Genomic DNA, 13,097 nt, shown 5'->3' on the forward strand with positions numbered 1-13,097 from the left:
AAATATAAATAGATGCCCGCCTCTATAAATTACAGCAAAGCTGCATGCAAAAAAAAGAGAAATGGTGATGCATTATGTATTACATCTTCGTCTTTTTTTGCCTCTCATTCGCACTTTAAGGTGTCTGTTTTATAATTTATTCCTGTGCATATCTGTGTGCATGATGGTGCTCATAGCATACATGTGTAGGATAATACGGGTTTGCGTCTCTACATTTAGGCATGCAGATAATGGCTCAGGAGACATCATGTCCTCATCCAAGCTGAGACAGATGCAGAGTGCTGTTCTGTCACACTCCTGTAGGCAGCCAGACAGGCAGCTATGACTGTCGGCTGTCAGGACCTACAACACATACCTGTCAGCTGCTGGGTGGAAAGCTCTCAGAGAGGTTAACTAAGAATAACGTGTGTACAGAGGGACAGCGGTGGTGAGCTGAGAGTGGATCTGGGGCTCTCAGCAGCTTGTGCTGTGTAATGCAATTGGGTCAGGGGGACAAAGATCAAGATCGAGAGGAGAAAGGAGGAAATGGATGTGGAGGCATGAGGTGATGCAAACAGAAGAGATGGAGGCGAAAATAAAGAGAGAGTGGCAGATACAGAAACAAAACAAATGATTGACAAGCAGTGGCCTGTAAGAACAGATGAGATGTGATCACAGCCTGAAGCAAAGGAAGTGTGAGATATTGACAAAACCTGACAATATGACACTCCCTCTCCTCATCACTCATATCATGACAATGGCATTGCTGCATGCTCATTTATCCAGCTCTGTCTATGTGTGTGTTTGTGGCTGCATTTCCACGGTCTCTGGCCAGACACCTTCTACGTGAATGGTTTCTGTTTTCACAAATATTTGATCTTATTTTCGTCAGTTATAATAACATTGTATTCATCAAAGTTGTTGCTGAGGTCTGTAGCAACATGGCTACGAACAGGAATGCATTTATCCTCCTATTAAGGCCAAGCAGTACGTCCATAAAGACAGGTTAGCCTGGTGGTCTGAGTGTGAGAAGGAAATGAAGATCACACAGACCCCTGTAATAGACCAGAACTTCAGTAACAGCGCTGGCAGACATGTGTGACGCAGGAGAAAAGCCGACGCAGAGCACTAAAGAGCCACACATCTCTGATTTCACCCCTTCTGTTCTCTGCTCCCGAGCAAGGCACAATAATTGGTATTGCAGACAGCACTGACAGTTCATGCGCCAGCACACAGGGAAACGGGATGAGGGAGAGGTAAAAGAGAGCAGGTGAGTGGTAGGTGGAGGGAGACAGACACAGAGACAGAGAGTGGGCGGATAGAGGCAGAAAGAGTGGGTAAAACAGAAATTGACAAACTCTGTATAATATCCCCATCGCTTGCTCTGGAAGCTACGTAGTTATGTTTGAATGACATATTTAAAAATGTCAAATAAACAGAGTGGAAATAGCACGGCAGAGATTGGCCCTTTTCTGCACTTACACCAGGAATGACAGTTCTTGTGTATGTGAATCAAAAAGCCGTTTCTTTCTTGGAAGGCAGACAAGTCGAGAAAGGCAGGGTGGGGGTGGCTGGGAATGTCTTGTTTACTGTGTGTGGCTGTTTGTGTGGGAGTTTATCAAGGCTGATAATAAAGCACTGACCAACAAGGAGTCTCGCTGTCAAGCACGGGCCAGTGGGATGTATGCTTTAGTGACAAAAGCTCCTCCAAATGAAGATGAGAGCCAATATGCACCACGTCTGCCCAGAAAGCATTTACACGTTTGGCTGCATTACCAGACTCTACGAGAAATACTAATGTAGATGAATGGCTTTTTGTAGATACAGGCAGTGGATGAGCGAAACCGCTCTCTGAACTGAAAGCTGAAAGGACGGTTAGGTCTTCAAGTGGATTTTAAGAAGCAATAAATATCTAAACTTTGTGGATTTCAAACTTCAGCCACTTAAAAACTCAGCATGATATCAAAATGTCTCCCCTTTATCCGTTGAGGGAGTAAAAGGGGGGAAAAACACTGTACTGTAGGAGATGCTTTGAGGAGAAACCAAAGACCTGTATCTTAATACCCGGAGAGAATTCCCAACTTCGTCTGATACCTGGGATTTGAGTACAAGGTATGCTCTCCATAACCCCTGGAGTTACTACGAGGCTGTTCTGCTTTGTTCAGAAGGGCAAACAACTAGTGCAGCCTCTACTGGAGCCAAGGGGGTGTTGGGTATCCCTGTGAGCCTCCGTGTGATGAATTATATAAAGCCTGCTTCATTCTGGGGAGGGAGCTTGGGCTGTGTTGGCGTACAATGAGGACGTCCTGTGGATTGAGAGAGCGCCTGTACTCACTTGTGGAAGATCTTGGCTCTTTTGTCGCTTGAGAAGTTCTCCAGCTGCAATGACTCCTGGGTGAGGAAGGCTACAGCCAGGTGAAAGTAGTTGTTCCACAGCTGAGCCACATAAAGACAGAGAGACAGACGGAGATGTGTGGTGTTAAAAGAATAAAAAGAACATTTAACTCAGTCAGTACCGCACCACACTGTGTGGGCTGGAAAGCTTTACGGTTTCATTTTCAAAAGGTGTAGATGAGATGGATGTCGGGCTGTCCCAGTGGACGGAGAGGTTGGTGATTTAGGCCAGACGTTGACAGCAGCTAAAAGAGATGCTACTGTAGCAACCATTTTTCACTGCTGTGCAAATAGTCCATGCATGCAAATTTAAATGATCTTTACACCACTGAGATGTAGTTTAAAATAAGGAAACACTTTATTCATGCACCAGAAAGAGAGCTCCAAGTGCTATAAGTCTCACTAAAGCAGTGTTAAAATAATCAATCCATAAAGGCTTTAAAAGCTCAGAGCAGTTTAGTTGTTGGTAACATTGACATTCTTCAATATGTCAAACATTTACACAGCAGCAAAGGTCAATCTATTCTGGGGGTGGGGGAGCAGGTTAAAATATTCTGAAATGCACATGAAATTGCTGACCATTACACCGTAATTGATGTTCCCTCTCCACAATTTTTATGTCTTCTGCCTTCATCTTTTTTTTCTATTCAGAGGGTCCAACAATGCTGCACATTAAAAACAGCCTCAGTGTGAAACTGCAGAGAAATGATGACTTACAAAAATGCCATCTAAATCTTTTCCAGAACTGCTGTTAATTGCTCTTAAAATCATAATCCAATGTTGCCTTGACTAAAAGAATATTGTCTTTGAAATGGTGTGTGTGTGTGTGTGTGTGTGTGTGTGTGTGTGTGTGTGTGTGGGGGGGGGGGGGGGGGGGGCGCAATCAAGGTTATTTAAAAAAAGAAAAGAAAAGGCTTTCATCGGCTCAGCTCTTACCTGTAGCTCAAAGTTGGTTTGATCCAGAAATTTCTTGTTCAGTACTGCTGCATACTGATTGATGGCCCGTAGGAAGACTCTGCAGAGAGACGAGAGCAAAGCGTTTGGATCTAGTCTTCTTACTTATGCTAAGTTGTTTCCTTAACTTAAAATAAAGGTATTTACGTTGTATAGTTTCTAATTACATCAGCTTAAAGGTCACTCAACTCTGTGCATTCCCCATTGAAACCACTTTGCTTGTTGATCAAGTAGCCCCCAGATATTCATATTCACGCCCCATGCAAACACCAAAGTACACAACACTTGAACTCACAACAAAATGTCATGTAACAACCTGCAGAGAAAATGCTTGCAATGTTTGAACTCATTGTTGTATGTTGGATTTTAATGGATTGCATTTACATTGTAAGGCCATAAGGCAATATTATGATTTTTTAAAAATATTTACTTTTTTTTACGCCACTTAACGGATCAAACCATCATGTATTATTGCCGCTGCCTCATACATACACAGTATACCACCTCTAGGACACTAGTGGTGGCTGAGGAGTTATTTCTTATGGACACATTCCAAAACACATTCATCTCAATTAAAGAGAAGAGAAGATTTGTACCATCTTTAGCTGACAGCTACTTTCCATCTGCAGAACCCAGGTACACAAACACAAGATACAAAACAAACAGCACTTGACATACTCCAATGTATACAAGATGTTCCTTATAGTTACAAAAGCAATAAGGCCGATGATAAACTGAAGTCCACTTAACTGACAATAATGAAAATATTATGATAATAAAAAGGCAAAGTTCAGTCAAACTCATCGTGAAAGAATCAAATGTACATTTTTCTCATATTTATGCATTCTTTCTTTCATTGAGTTTTTGTTGTCGAAGGTCTTCTATCATGAATCTTTTCATGGTTCCAGTTGCTGCAGGGAACAGGTATTATTTCTGTGCTCTGAACAAAAATACATAAACAAACAGAAGTGTTTTTCTTAGGTATAGGTAGCGCTAGGCAACAAAACTACTTGGTTAAGGTGGGCAAAAGATTATAGTCATGGATGAGAATTGTGTTTTTTGATGTCAAAAGTCGAGCACATTGCACACCCATCCACCACCCTTCGAAAACGGGACTACTTCCTGCATGTGACCTAAACATTGGCACTAGATTTATATTGTATTTTTTAGAAACGCCCAAGTATTTCATTGGAAAACTGCAGTTTTAAAGCTGTAGCCAGACAAGACGAAAAAAACATTAGTGGTTTGCACTTCTAGAAATCTTTGACCGTGTGAAGAAATATACACTTCCAACAGAGGTGAAACACAGGTTGAATCTTTCTCTTTGGCAGACTGAGGTACAAAAGGGCTGTAGGCACTCACGAAAAAAGATGCAATGAGTAGACCTTAATGAGAACACTGTCTGATGGGTTAATCCACTCTGATGTTGCAAAATTAAATGTTAATAACTTAAGTGGCACGAAGCTTTTAGAGGCGAATTATGATTGCTACTTACAGAGTCAGAGGCCCATCCGCTATTTAACTTCATTCCCTGGCGGAACCAGCCATACAACAATGTGCGTACTAATCTTGAAGAATAACCCACCGAGAAAAAAAAAGCCTTTATCATGAGTGTAGGCATAGCACAGCATATTGAGCAATCTGACTTGCTTTATTTAAAACCCCAGGTTCTTGAGGTTTCACAATCTTAGTCCCTGCTTCAGTTGGTGTGAGTGTTTTCCACACAACTACTAATCAATAAACAAACTGCAACAAATGATTGCCCAAGGCATTATATGAAGATACATCACAATGTGTGATAAAAACAATGGCAAGGTTATACAAGGACAGTTGTTATGCCACTTAAGTGGATTGCATCAGGGTTTCATGAGCAGGCAATAAAGCGGCATGAAGATGTAACGCTTGTGTAACCGACACTGGCAGATGAGCGGACATCTGCTGCACAGGCAGCTCCAAGAGGGCTTTCTGCCTTTGTCATGGAATGAGCTACACCGTTCCCCGAACTGGGTCTCGCTGTGGGAATCGGCATTTCCTCACATCATCTGTTGGAGTCTCTTAACTTTATGTTTCAGCTGCGTGGCAATAAGGGTGCTACCAGGGCTGGGGTTTCCCTCACTGCCTCACTGACCTTGAACAGGAATAACCATCACTGTTGAGACGGCAATCCTGTGGGATCTGGGGTGTTTTAAAGCTATACAATATTCATGTCGCACATTTATCTCCATTGCTGACTAAATGCTATCTGGGGCCGATGTGTGATACATATTAAGAGTCACCTTAATCATTAGCTGGAAAGGTTAACTGTCATTTAACACCTTTGGATAAGCCATTAGAAGTCCATTTCTCTGGCTCTCTGGCCTCAGAGTGGGAGACCCCCCTCCCATCTCCTAAGCACTCAGACAGCCTATTACCACCATCCTGTCTGCACTAGCACAGGCTCCCCCTCAGCACACCTCACTCAATTTTCTGCAGCTGTGAACATGTCAATATAGTTGATACGCTTAACACTGGACTAATGATAAAATGTGTTTCTGTCCACTGCACCTGTGGGCTGAGAAATATTACTGTTCAATGTGTGGGGCTCATTATTTTCATTAAATACTGTTTATCTTGAGGTGACTATAGCAAAAAATGGCTTAGGGATACTCAGAACAGCAGTCACCAAGTTACATTGGCCATGGTTAAAGATTGCATTGATACTAGTTGAAAATTCTCATTCTTACAAATTGTTTAATTATAATTAGGCTTTAGTCTGCAGGTGTTAATGATGGCAAGCTGGGAACTAGAGTCTGGTATTAATGATGTTGTGTTTGTTGTGAAGCGCACTTGTTGTTAGTTCACAGCTACTGTCTGTTCTGTTACTGTTGACGTTTTAACCTGAACATCACTGGCAGCCTCCACCGAGGGACCACAGATTAAAACTGGCTTTCAGCTACCGTACATCTGGTGCAAAAAACGTATTGTGCATAGTTCCGGTTAGATAAACAATAAAGTTAAATAATGAAATTAGAGTACAAAAATCCATGTGAAAATATTTCTGTACAAACACTCTTACACATTTTATTTAGCATTGAAAAAATGTATGGATTAGAGTCTTCTTGTAGCAAGAAACACAATAACTTTAAGGTGCATCTCAAGCAATCCCAAAAAGAAAATTCCTTTTTTCCCAGTGAAAAATGAATGAAAAATAAAACGGATGGGCCTTATCTATATGATGTATCTAACTGGACGACCACAGACTCATCTACTGACCTACAAAACCTAAATCTGCATTATAACACGATCAGCGTTCTAATGCACAGACATGGTAATGAAACATCACTAATCACAGCTTCAACTTTAACTAAATTCAATTGCAGTACATTGACAGAGGCCAGCTTACAGGTGAATGGCGTGATGGTCAAACTAAACTCATTTCTAATCAAAAAGTTCTACAGACATTACCAAGGTAGGACACAGCTCCCACTGCTGGGTCACACAGTGAGGAAAAGAGCAAGATCAATACTCTTCACCGCTTCTGGCTTAATATCAACTCAACAGGCAAAATGTAGCTGTAATCAACCATTTCTGTTCCATCTCTCATTCCAGCAGCGGCACTCCTTCACCGTTCCCCAACAATTGGTTGATGATGCGGGCAGATGAAATCTCCTGTGCTCTCTACATGACTGATCCGCAGTATCAGTATGCTAACGTGAGGCCCTTTCCATAAACATGTTTTATGTGCCTCCCTCTCATGTTGCAGTTCACACGATAATGTTAACTCCATTACCTAAAAGCCTATTTGAAGCCAGCAGTCTGCCTGAGCTCAGACATATAATGGACTTTAACGAACAGACAGGACAGTTCCTCTGTGAGCACATCCTGCCATTAATTAAAGTGAAAAACTTAATGAGGCGGATGAAAATAGAATATACTCTCCCTCACAGTGGGCTCTGACTAAGACACTCCAAAGAGGCCATTTCAAACAAGATTAAAGCCATTCAGAGCTAATTTCTTGAACTTTTGAATATATTTTTCTAATGTGGGCTTAAAAGTATGACATTTTAAAATTGTGGTCCTTAAATAAATGTGATATACTAACAACAACTCTACTCTGTCTGTACTTGAGTTAGTCCAAGACGAATTATTCATAAAAATATGCCATTACTGTACAGTCTATAATTATTGATATTGATTTCAGGAAATATTCTCTGCAGAGACACAGCAATATGAGTGTGAATCAAAACTGTCTGCATGGCGAACATTAACTGTATATGCATATACAGCCTGTGGTGCCACTGCTCTTTTAAGCTTGCATTATTAACAAAGCCAAATGCCAGGGGGAAGATTCTTGGCTGCCTTGCAACATCTGTGATGGCTGGTCGTCATGCTGCAGAGGGAAATAAGATGCTCAGATGCAGAGGGAGACACATGATGAAACCAGTTCTTTATAACTTCATTACAAGCAAAATGTTAAATGGTGGGAATTTTAAGCTGCTACTATAAATGTAATCATAGACTCATCCAAAGGATTTAGTGTTTGCTTTGCCCCTTCAGCGAAGACATCAAGCATTTCTGGGGACACCCTAGAAATGTGTAATTCCTAAAAAGACCCTGCCCTCTTGCTGCTCTCTGTTTTTTCATCTAAAGTTCAGTAGGGAAATCAAAGTAACACTCTAATCATCTCCAGAAATCACGGGCTTCCCTATTTTCTGCTTAGGGAGACACAAACATAACTTGGAGATCCTTCACCTTGTTAATTAGGCAGTGCAAGAGCAAGATAGCACCTCCTACACATTAGAGTCCTTCTGACACTGTATACATATGGCATCATGATGATAAATATGCTCCATCAGCTGTCAGCGTCAGAAAAATCACCTCCATTACTTCTGATTGATGGGTGTGCTGTACATTTACATTTCAGCCCAGACAACAGAGGACTTGCTTTTCATACCCTCGTTGCTTTTTAAATGTTTCTTATATCAGCTAACTACCTGCAGCCGTGGTACACAAACTTGAGCTCCGTTGGATGATCTGCACCACAGACACCTAGCATATATGCTAATGAAAAGTTATCAGCAGATCATACTTGCTAATTGAGTTCAGAGAGCATCCACGATAATGATCACGATCTATTTGCATACTATTGCTGAATAGCTGGCGTATCTGCCTGTGCTCAGAGATAAGGCCAAGGTCAAAAACATTCATTATCAGACCAATTTATTAAATTAGATTACCTTTATTTCAGACACCTGATCTAATATTAGATCTATTTATCTGTCAACATGTTTTCCTTCAAATTCTCACTGCGTGGCAGCTTTCCTCTAGTGCATCTTAAATACAGTGCATCTGATTCTTATTAAAGTTGATCATGGCTTTGGAGATAAACGAGGCTGTAAGAATTTATACTGAGCAGCACACCCCAGGGAAGCTCTAATGACTCAAAAATATCACTGGGGTGAGTCAAAGGACTACTCTCATCTGTTAGACCTTTCCATTTACACTGAGGGAAAAAGAACTCCTCACTTCAACATTCAAACCACTTAGCAATAAAGAGCTCTTCAACCTAGCTGGGATGACGGTGCCAAAATAAAATCTTTCCACCAAAATACAAAATGGGTCTTCTATCTTCAAGCGGAATTCCATTATGCCCTTTAATTAAAGGAGTGGTGAATGGTGGAGTGTGCTGAAACTCTAACAACACAACATTAACTTGAACCTCATGGAGGTTGTCGGGCTGCACATGCCAGTTGGCAATGCCAAGCCACAGCAAACTTGATGCTAGATACTCTATCATCTTTTCTGTAGTTTGAGCATCCAACATGTTGATGTTTAGCAGGTATACATTTTACCCTGTTATCTTAGTTTACTGCGTTAGCCTGCCAACATTTGCTAATTTGCACTAAAACAAATAACAGAGGCTGATGGGAATGTCATTAATCTATCTAGTAGATGTTGAGGTATTTCACAGGATGAGTGAAAACTTTGATCAGCTGGTGGTGCTAGAGCTAAGGTCAGGGGCTCACCAAAATCATTAGGAATCATCCTCTCAGTGCCATGTATATCTGTACCAAATTTCATGGCAATCCATCCGATAGTTGTCAAGACATGTCACTAAAACAACACAAATATCAAACTGCTGGTGGCACTACAGGAAACGTCAGGGGATTACCAAAGTCATTCAGATTCATCCTCTGGGGACCATGAGTGTTTGTACAAAATGTCATGCCAATCCATCCAAAAGTTGTAGAGATATTTCAGTCCGAACCAAAGTGGCGGATCGGCTGACGTTGCCATCACTAGAGCAATGCTGCGAGCATGGCTAAAAACTGGCAAGCAAACATTAAATGTTGACTGCCTCAATAACTTTCTTTAAACTAACTGATGATAAATTTGGTTGGTTGGTTTTGTTGGTTGGTTTTGTTGTGATTCTATTGATATCATAAGTGACATATATAGCATTATTTTTAAGAAAGGTAATATACAAATACTATTATGAATATGTAGGTACATACAGTCAATGATTAAAAAAATGAGAGCTTTACAGGAATATATAATATATAAAAATACCAGCTATGTGTGTTTGTGAGTTCGCAGACATATAATGTGTCTGTGAGGCTGTATAAAATGACAGTGGAAAAGATATGATTTCTGACTGACCCCATGGGCCAATGAGCTCCTGTCTGCCATGCGAACACTGTGGGGGAAAAAAACTACAGTCTCTTTGACTTGGCAGCACCAGGCTGCGATGGCAGTGTCAGAGCTGAAGAGCGCTAGCTTCCGCCAACCTATAAACACAGAGATCTGAGATGTAACAATGACAGCTAAGGCTTTTCATCCAGGCCAAAAGTTTGTGAAGAGGTGAACGGATTGCTAATGAGGCAACACAGGCTGAACTCCAAATATTAGCGAGTAGGAAAACTCCCACTTTCTGCACAGGAGTCAGTGTTGCTGAAGTTCATGTTGAGCAATGGATGAGATAATGAGGCCTATTCAAAGTTATCAGATGAATCACGAAGCAATTAAAACAGATTCTAACAGTTTAAACTTTTAACATTTTGTCTTTTTTTCCACGATTTCTTTTAAATACAAATGATGTGCCTGTAGAAACCAAGAGAGTGAAGAATAAAAGCATATGGACATTTTGCACACAAAACTCAAAAGAAGATTTTCAAACTATCTTTAGATGAAGACATAGACATGTTTCATGGAGTTAAAACGGTTTACATGGATGCATACCCTCGACAGCAGTTAGAAGCAGTGTATTAGAGAGGATTATATAGGGCATTGGCATATTAGCAGACTGACATTCATGCCATGGGTGCCCTTTTAGTCAATGTTGATAGCAGTGTGCATCAATGCTGGTTTGAATGCCACATTAAATACACATCAGATATGCAGTCGTGAAATGGGGCCATTTGGTTTGACACACTGTTGATCTAAAGACAGAAGTAATTGGGTTATCAAAGTGAGAGGAGCATTCATCGAGTGTACAGCAAACATGTCAGCTGTGTTCAGAGAGGAAAGACCGAAATGAGCTGCAGCATATTCACTGGGTCTCCAACGAAGCATCTGCCTTAGTGGAGTAAGTGATCCTTATTTTATACCCGTCAGAAAAACATGTAATTTTGCTTGTCAGCACAAGAAAATAAAAAGTCAGGGTCATCGACAAAACAGAGGTGGAGTACTGTACAGATTTGAGGTACCTAATTTCCATTTTCTGCTCTTTAATTCTTCTACTCCTCTGGAGTGGAGTGAAAAGTACAACGTTTCCCTATGAAATGCAGTCATTTGACAGCTAGAATTACAAGCTACTTTTCAGATTAAGAATTTACTGTACAAATATATGATCATCTTATAAATTCTGATGCAACTCCTAAAAAAAAACACTGAAAATTAGCTCTACCTTGACAACTAACACAAAAAAGACACCTGCAATATTAACCTAATAGTATAATAATACAACTGAAAGGGGGAATTCTGTATATGCAGGACTTTCACTTCTAATGGAGTATTATTTACATTGTGGTATTGCTACTTTCACTTTAGTACATGATCTGAATACTTCCACTTAGAGCTCTGATGTAGTATGTCCAGTTGACAGATAGTTTTCCTTCACAGTAATCCACCCTGCTGCTTCTTGATAATGACTTTGATAAAACCATGTTGAGAGAAATCACACTGGATGTAATCGCTCTTCAGGGGGCACTATTTAAAGGCCAACTGACTGGGCACAATCACAGCCACTCAAGTGCACTGCACTCCGTGGGCAAAACAATATTACTTTCCTGGGCAAAGGCTCATCGTCAAGCAGATACACACAGTGACAGACATTAACACAAACTCCAAGTGGTACCCTCTGAGCAGTCTGTGTGTTTGACATTTACACCTGAGTATGTACGGAGATGGAAGATTAACTAAAAGCTTCTACCCTACACTGGCATGTTGGCAAACAAATACCCATAAAGCTAGCAGCAGCTGGTGATGCAGTGCAGTATGCAGCACTATGTCACAAACCATGTTTCATGGTTCTCCCATGGTTCCTCTGTAAAGCTGTGTCTTAATCTCATTATTGCAGAATTAGCAATCAGGGCTCCAACATACAGACACAAACCACACACAAGAGTGAGAGTAGACAACTGTCAGCACATTAACAAAGCAGCATAGTGGCAAAGCAAAGTAAAGGTCAGGCTTTTCTTTTCAGCTCACAATACCAAAAGGCTGAGGCTTGAAAAGCGCTGGTAGTGTGCATTAGAATGAGTGTGCACAGATCATTTGGGAGGCTTATTATCAATCACCTATGTAGCTACATGCAGCATTCACTCAGTATGTGAGCTACTAGAGAGGAGAGGACCCTGGACTTGCTGTATGCTAACGTAAAGCATGCATACAGCTCCTCTCCCCTCCCCCCTCTGGGTAGGTCAGACCACAACCTAGTGCAGCTCAACCCCTGTTATGGACAGTGAGGAGAAGGCCGGAGGAGGCTTATGAGACACTTCAGGGATGTTTTGAGGTGACTGACTGGCAGGCACTCTGTGAGCCGCATGGAGAGGACATTGATGGGCTCACAGAGTGTATCACGGATTACATCAACTTCTGTGTGGACTCCACTGTCCCAGCAAGGACTGTCCATTGTTATTCAAACAACAAGCCATGGGTGACAAAGGCCATCAAGGCCATCCCGAATAAAAAGAAGAGGGCTTTCAGAGCTGGCAACAAGGAGGAGGTGAGAACGATCCAGGGGGAACTGAAGGTAAAGATCAGGGAGGCCCAGGAGAAGTACAGGAGGAAGCTGGAGTGGAAACTCCAGCAGAACAACACCAGAGAGGTCTGGAGTGGAATGAGGACCATCACGGGTTACAGGCCAACCAACAGCAGAGGAGTTGAAGGCAGTGTGGACCGGGCCAACGAACTGAATCTGTTTTTCAACTGATTTGACACTGTGGGCCCTGCTTTTGTTTTGTCAAGGTTTAGATGTCAGATCTATTTGTTTGTTTAGGTTTCGGCCTGTTCTTACCACCTGATGATTGGGAAAAGTACATACAACAGTGTCAGGTGTAAACTTCATATCTCTAAAATGCCAGCTTTTCAGAAATTTATATTAAACATTTTTTAGGCAATGAAGCCTCGTTGAAAGGACTTCAAGAATCTTGCAATGTATTGAGACCCACAGGACCATGCAACTCGTCTCAAAGTAACCACAAATGTTAAGTTGTGAGGTTTTCAACGAGCACTCTTTCAAAAACACATTCCTTAAGAGGGTTATGTCAAATCAGCTAACCATGAGCCCA

General features: G+C 41.4%; 1 protein-coding gene across 2 annotated transcripts in view; it reads right to left on the bottom strand.

The window, feature by feature from the left end:
• dock1 (dedicator of cytokinesis 1) overlaps positions 1 to 13,097 on the bottom strand; it is a 164,684-nt gene that overhangs the window by 37,679 nt on the left and 113,908 nt on the right. For both annotated transcript variants that reach the window (XM_070927703.1, XM_070927702.1), the window contains 2 exons: positions 3,310 to 3,388; positions 2,315 to 2,415 (listed from right to left, as the gene is read on the bottom strand). In XM_070927703.1, the coding sequence (XP_070783804.1) occupies positions 2,315 to 2,415; positions 3,310 to 3,388 (180 nt within the window). The remainder of the gene's footprint in view (positions 1 to 2,314; positions 2,416 to 3,309; positions 3,389 to 13,097) is intronic.

This window comes from Enoplosus armatus, chromosome 20, assembly GCF_043641665.1.
Source record: "Enoplosus armatus isolate fEnoArm2 chromosome 20, fEnoArm2.hap1, whole genome shotgun sequence".
Classification (NCBI taxonomy): Eukaryota; Metazoa; Chordata; class Actinopteri; order Centrarchiformes; family Enoplosidae; genus Enoplosus; species Enoplosus armatus.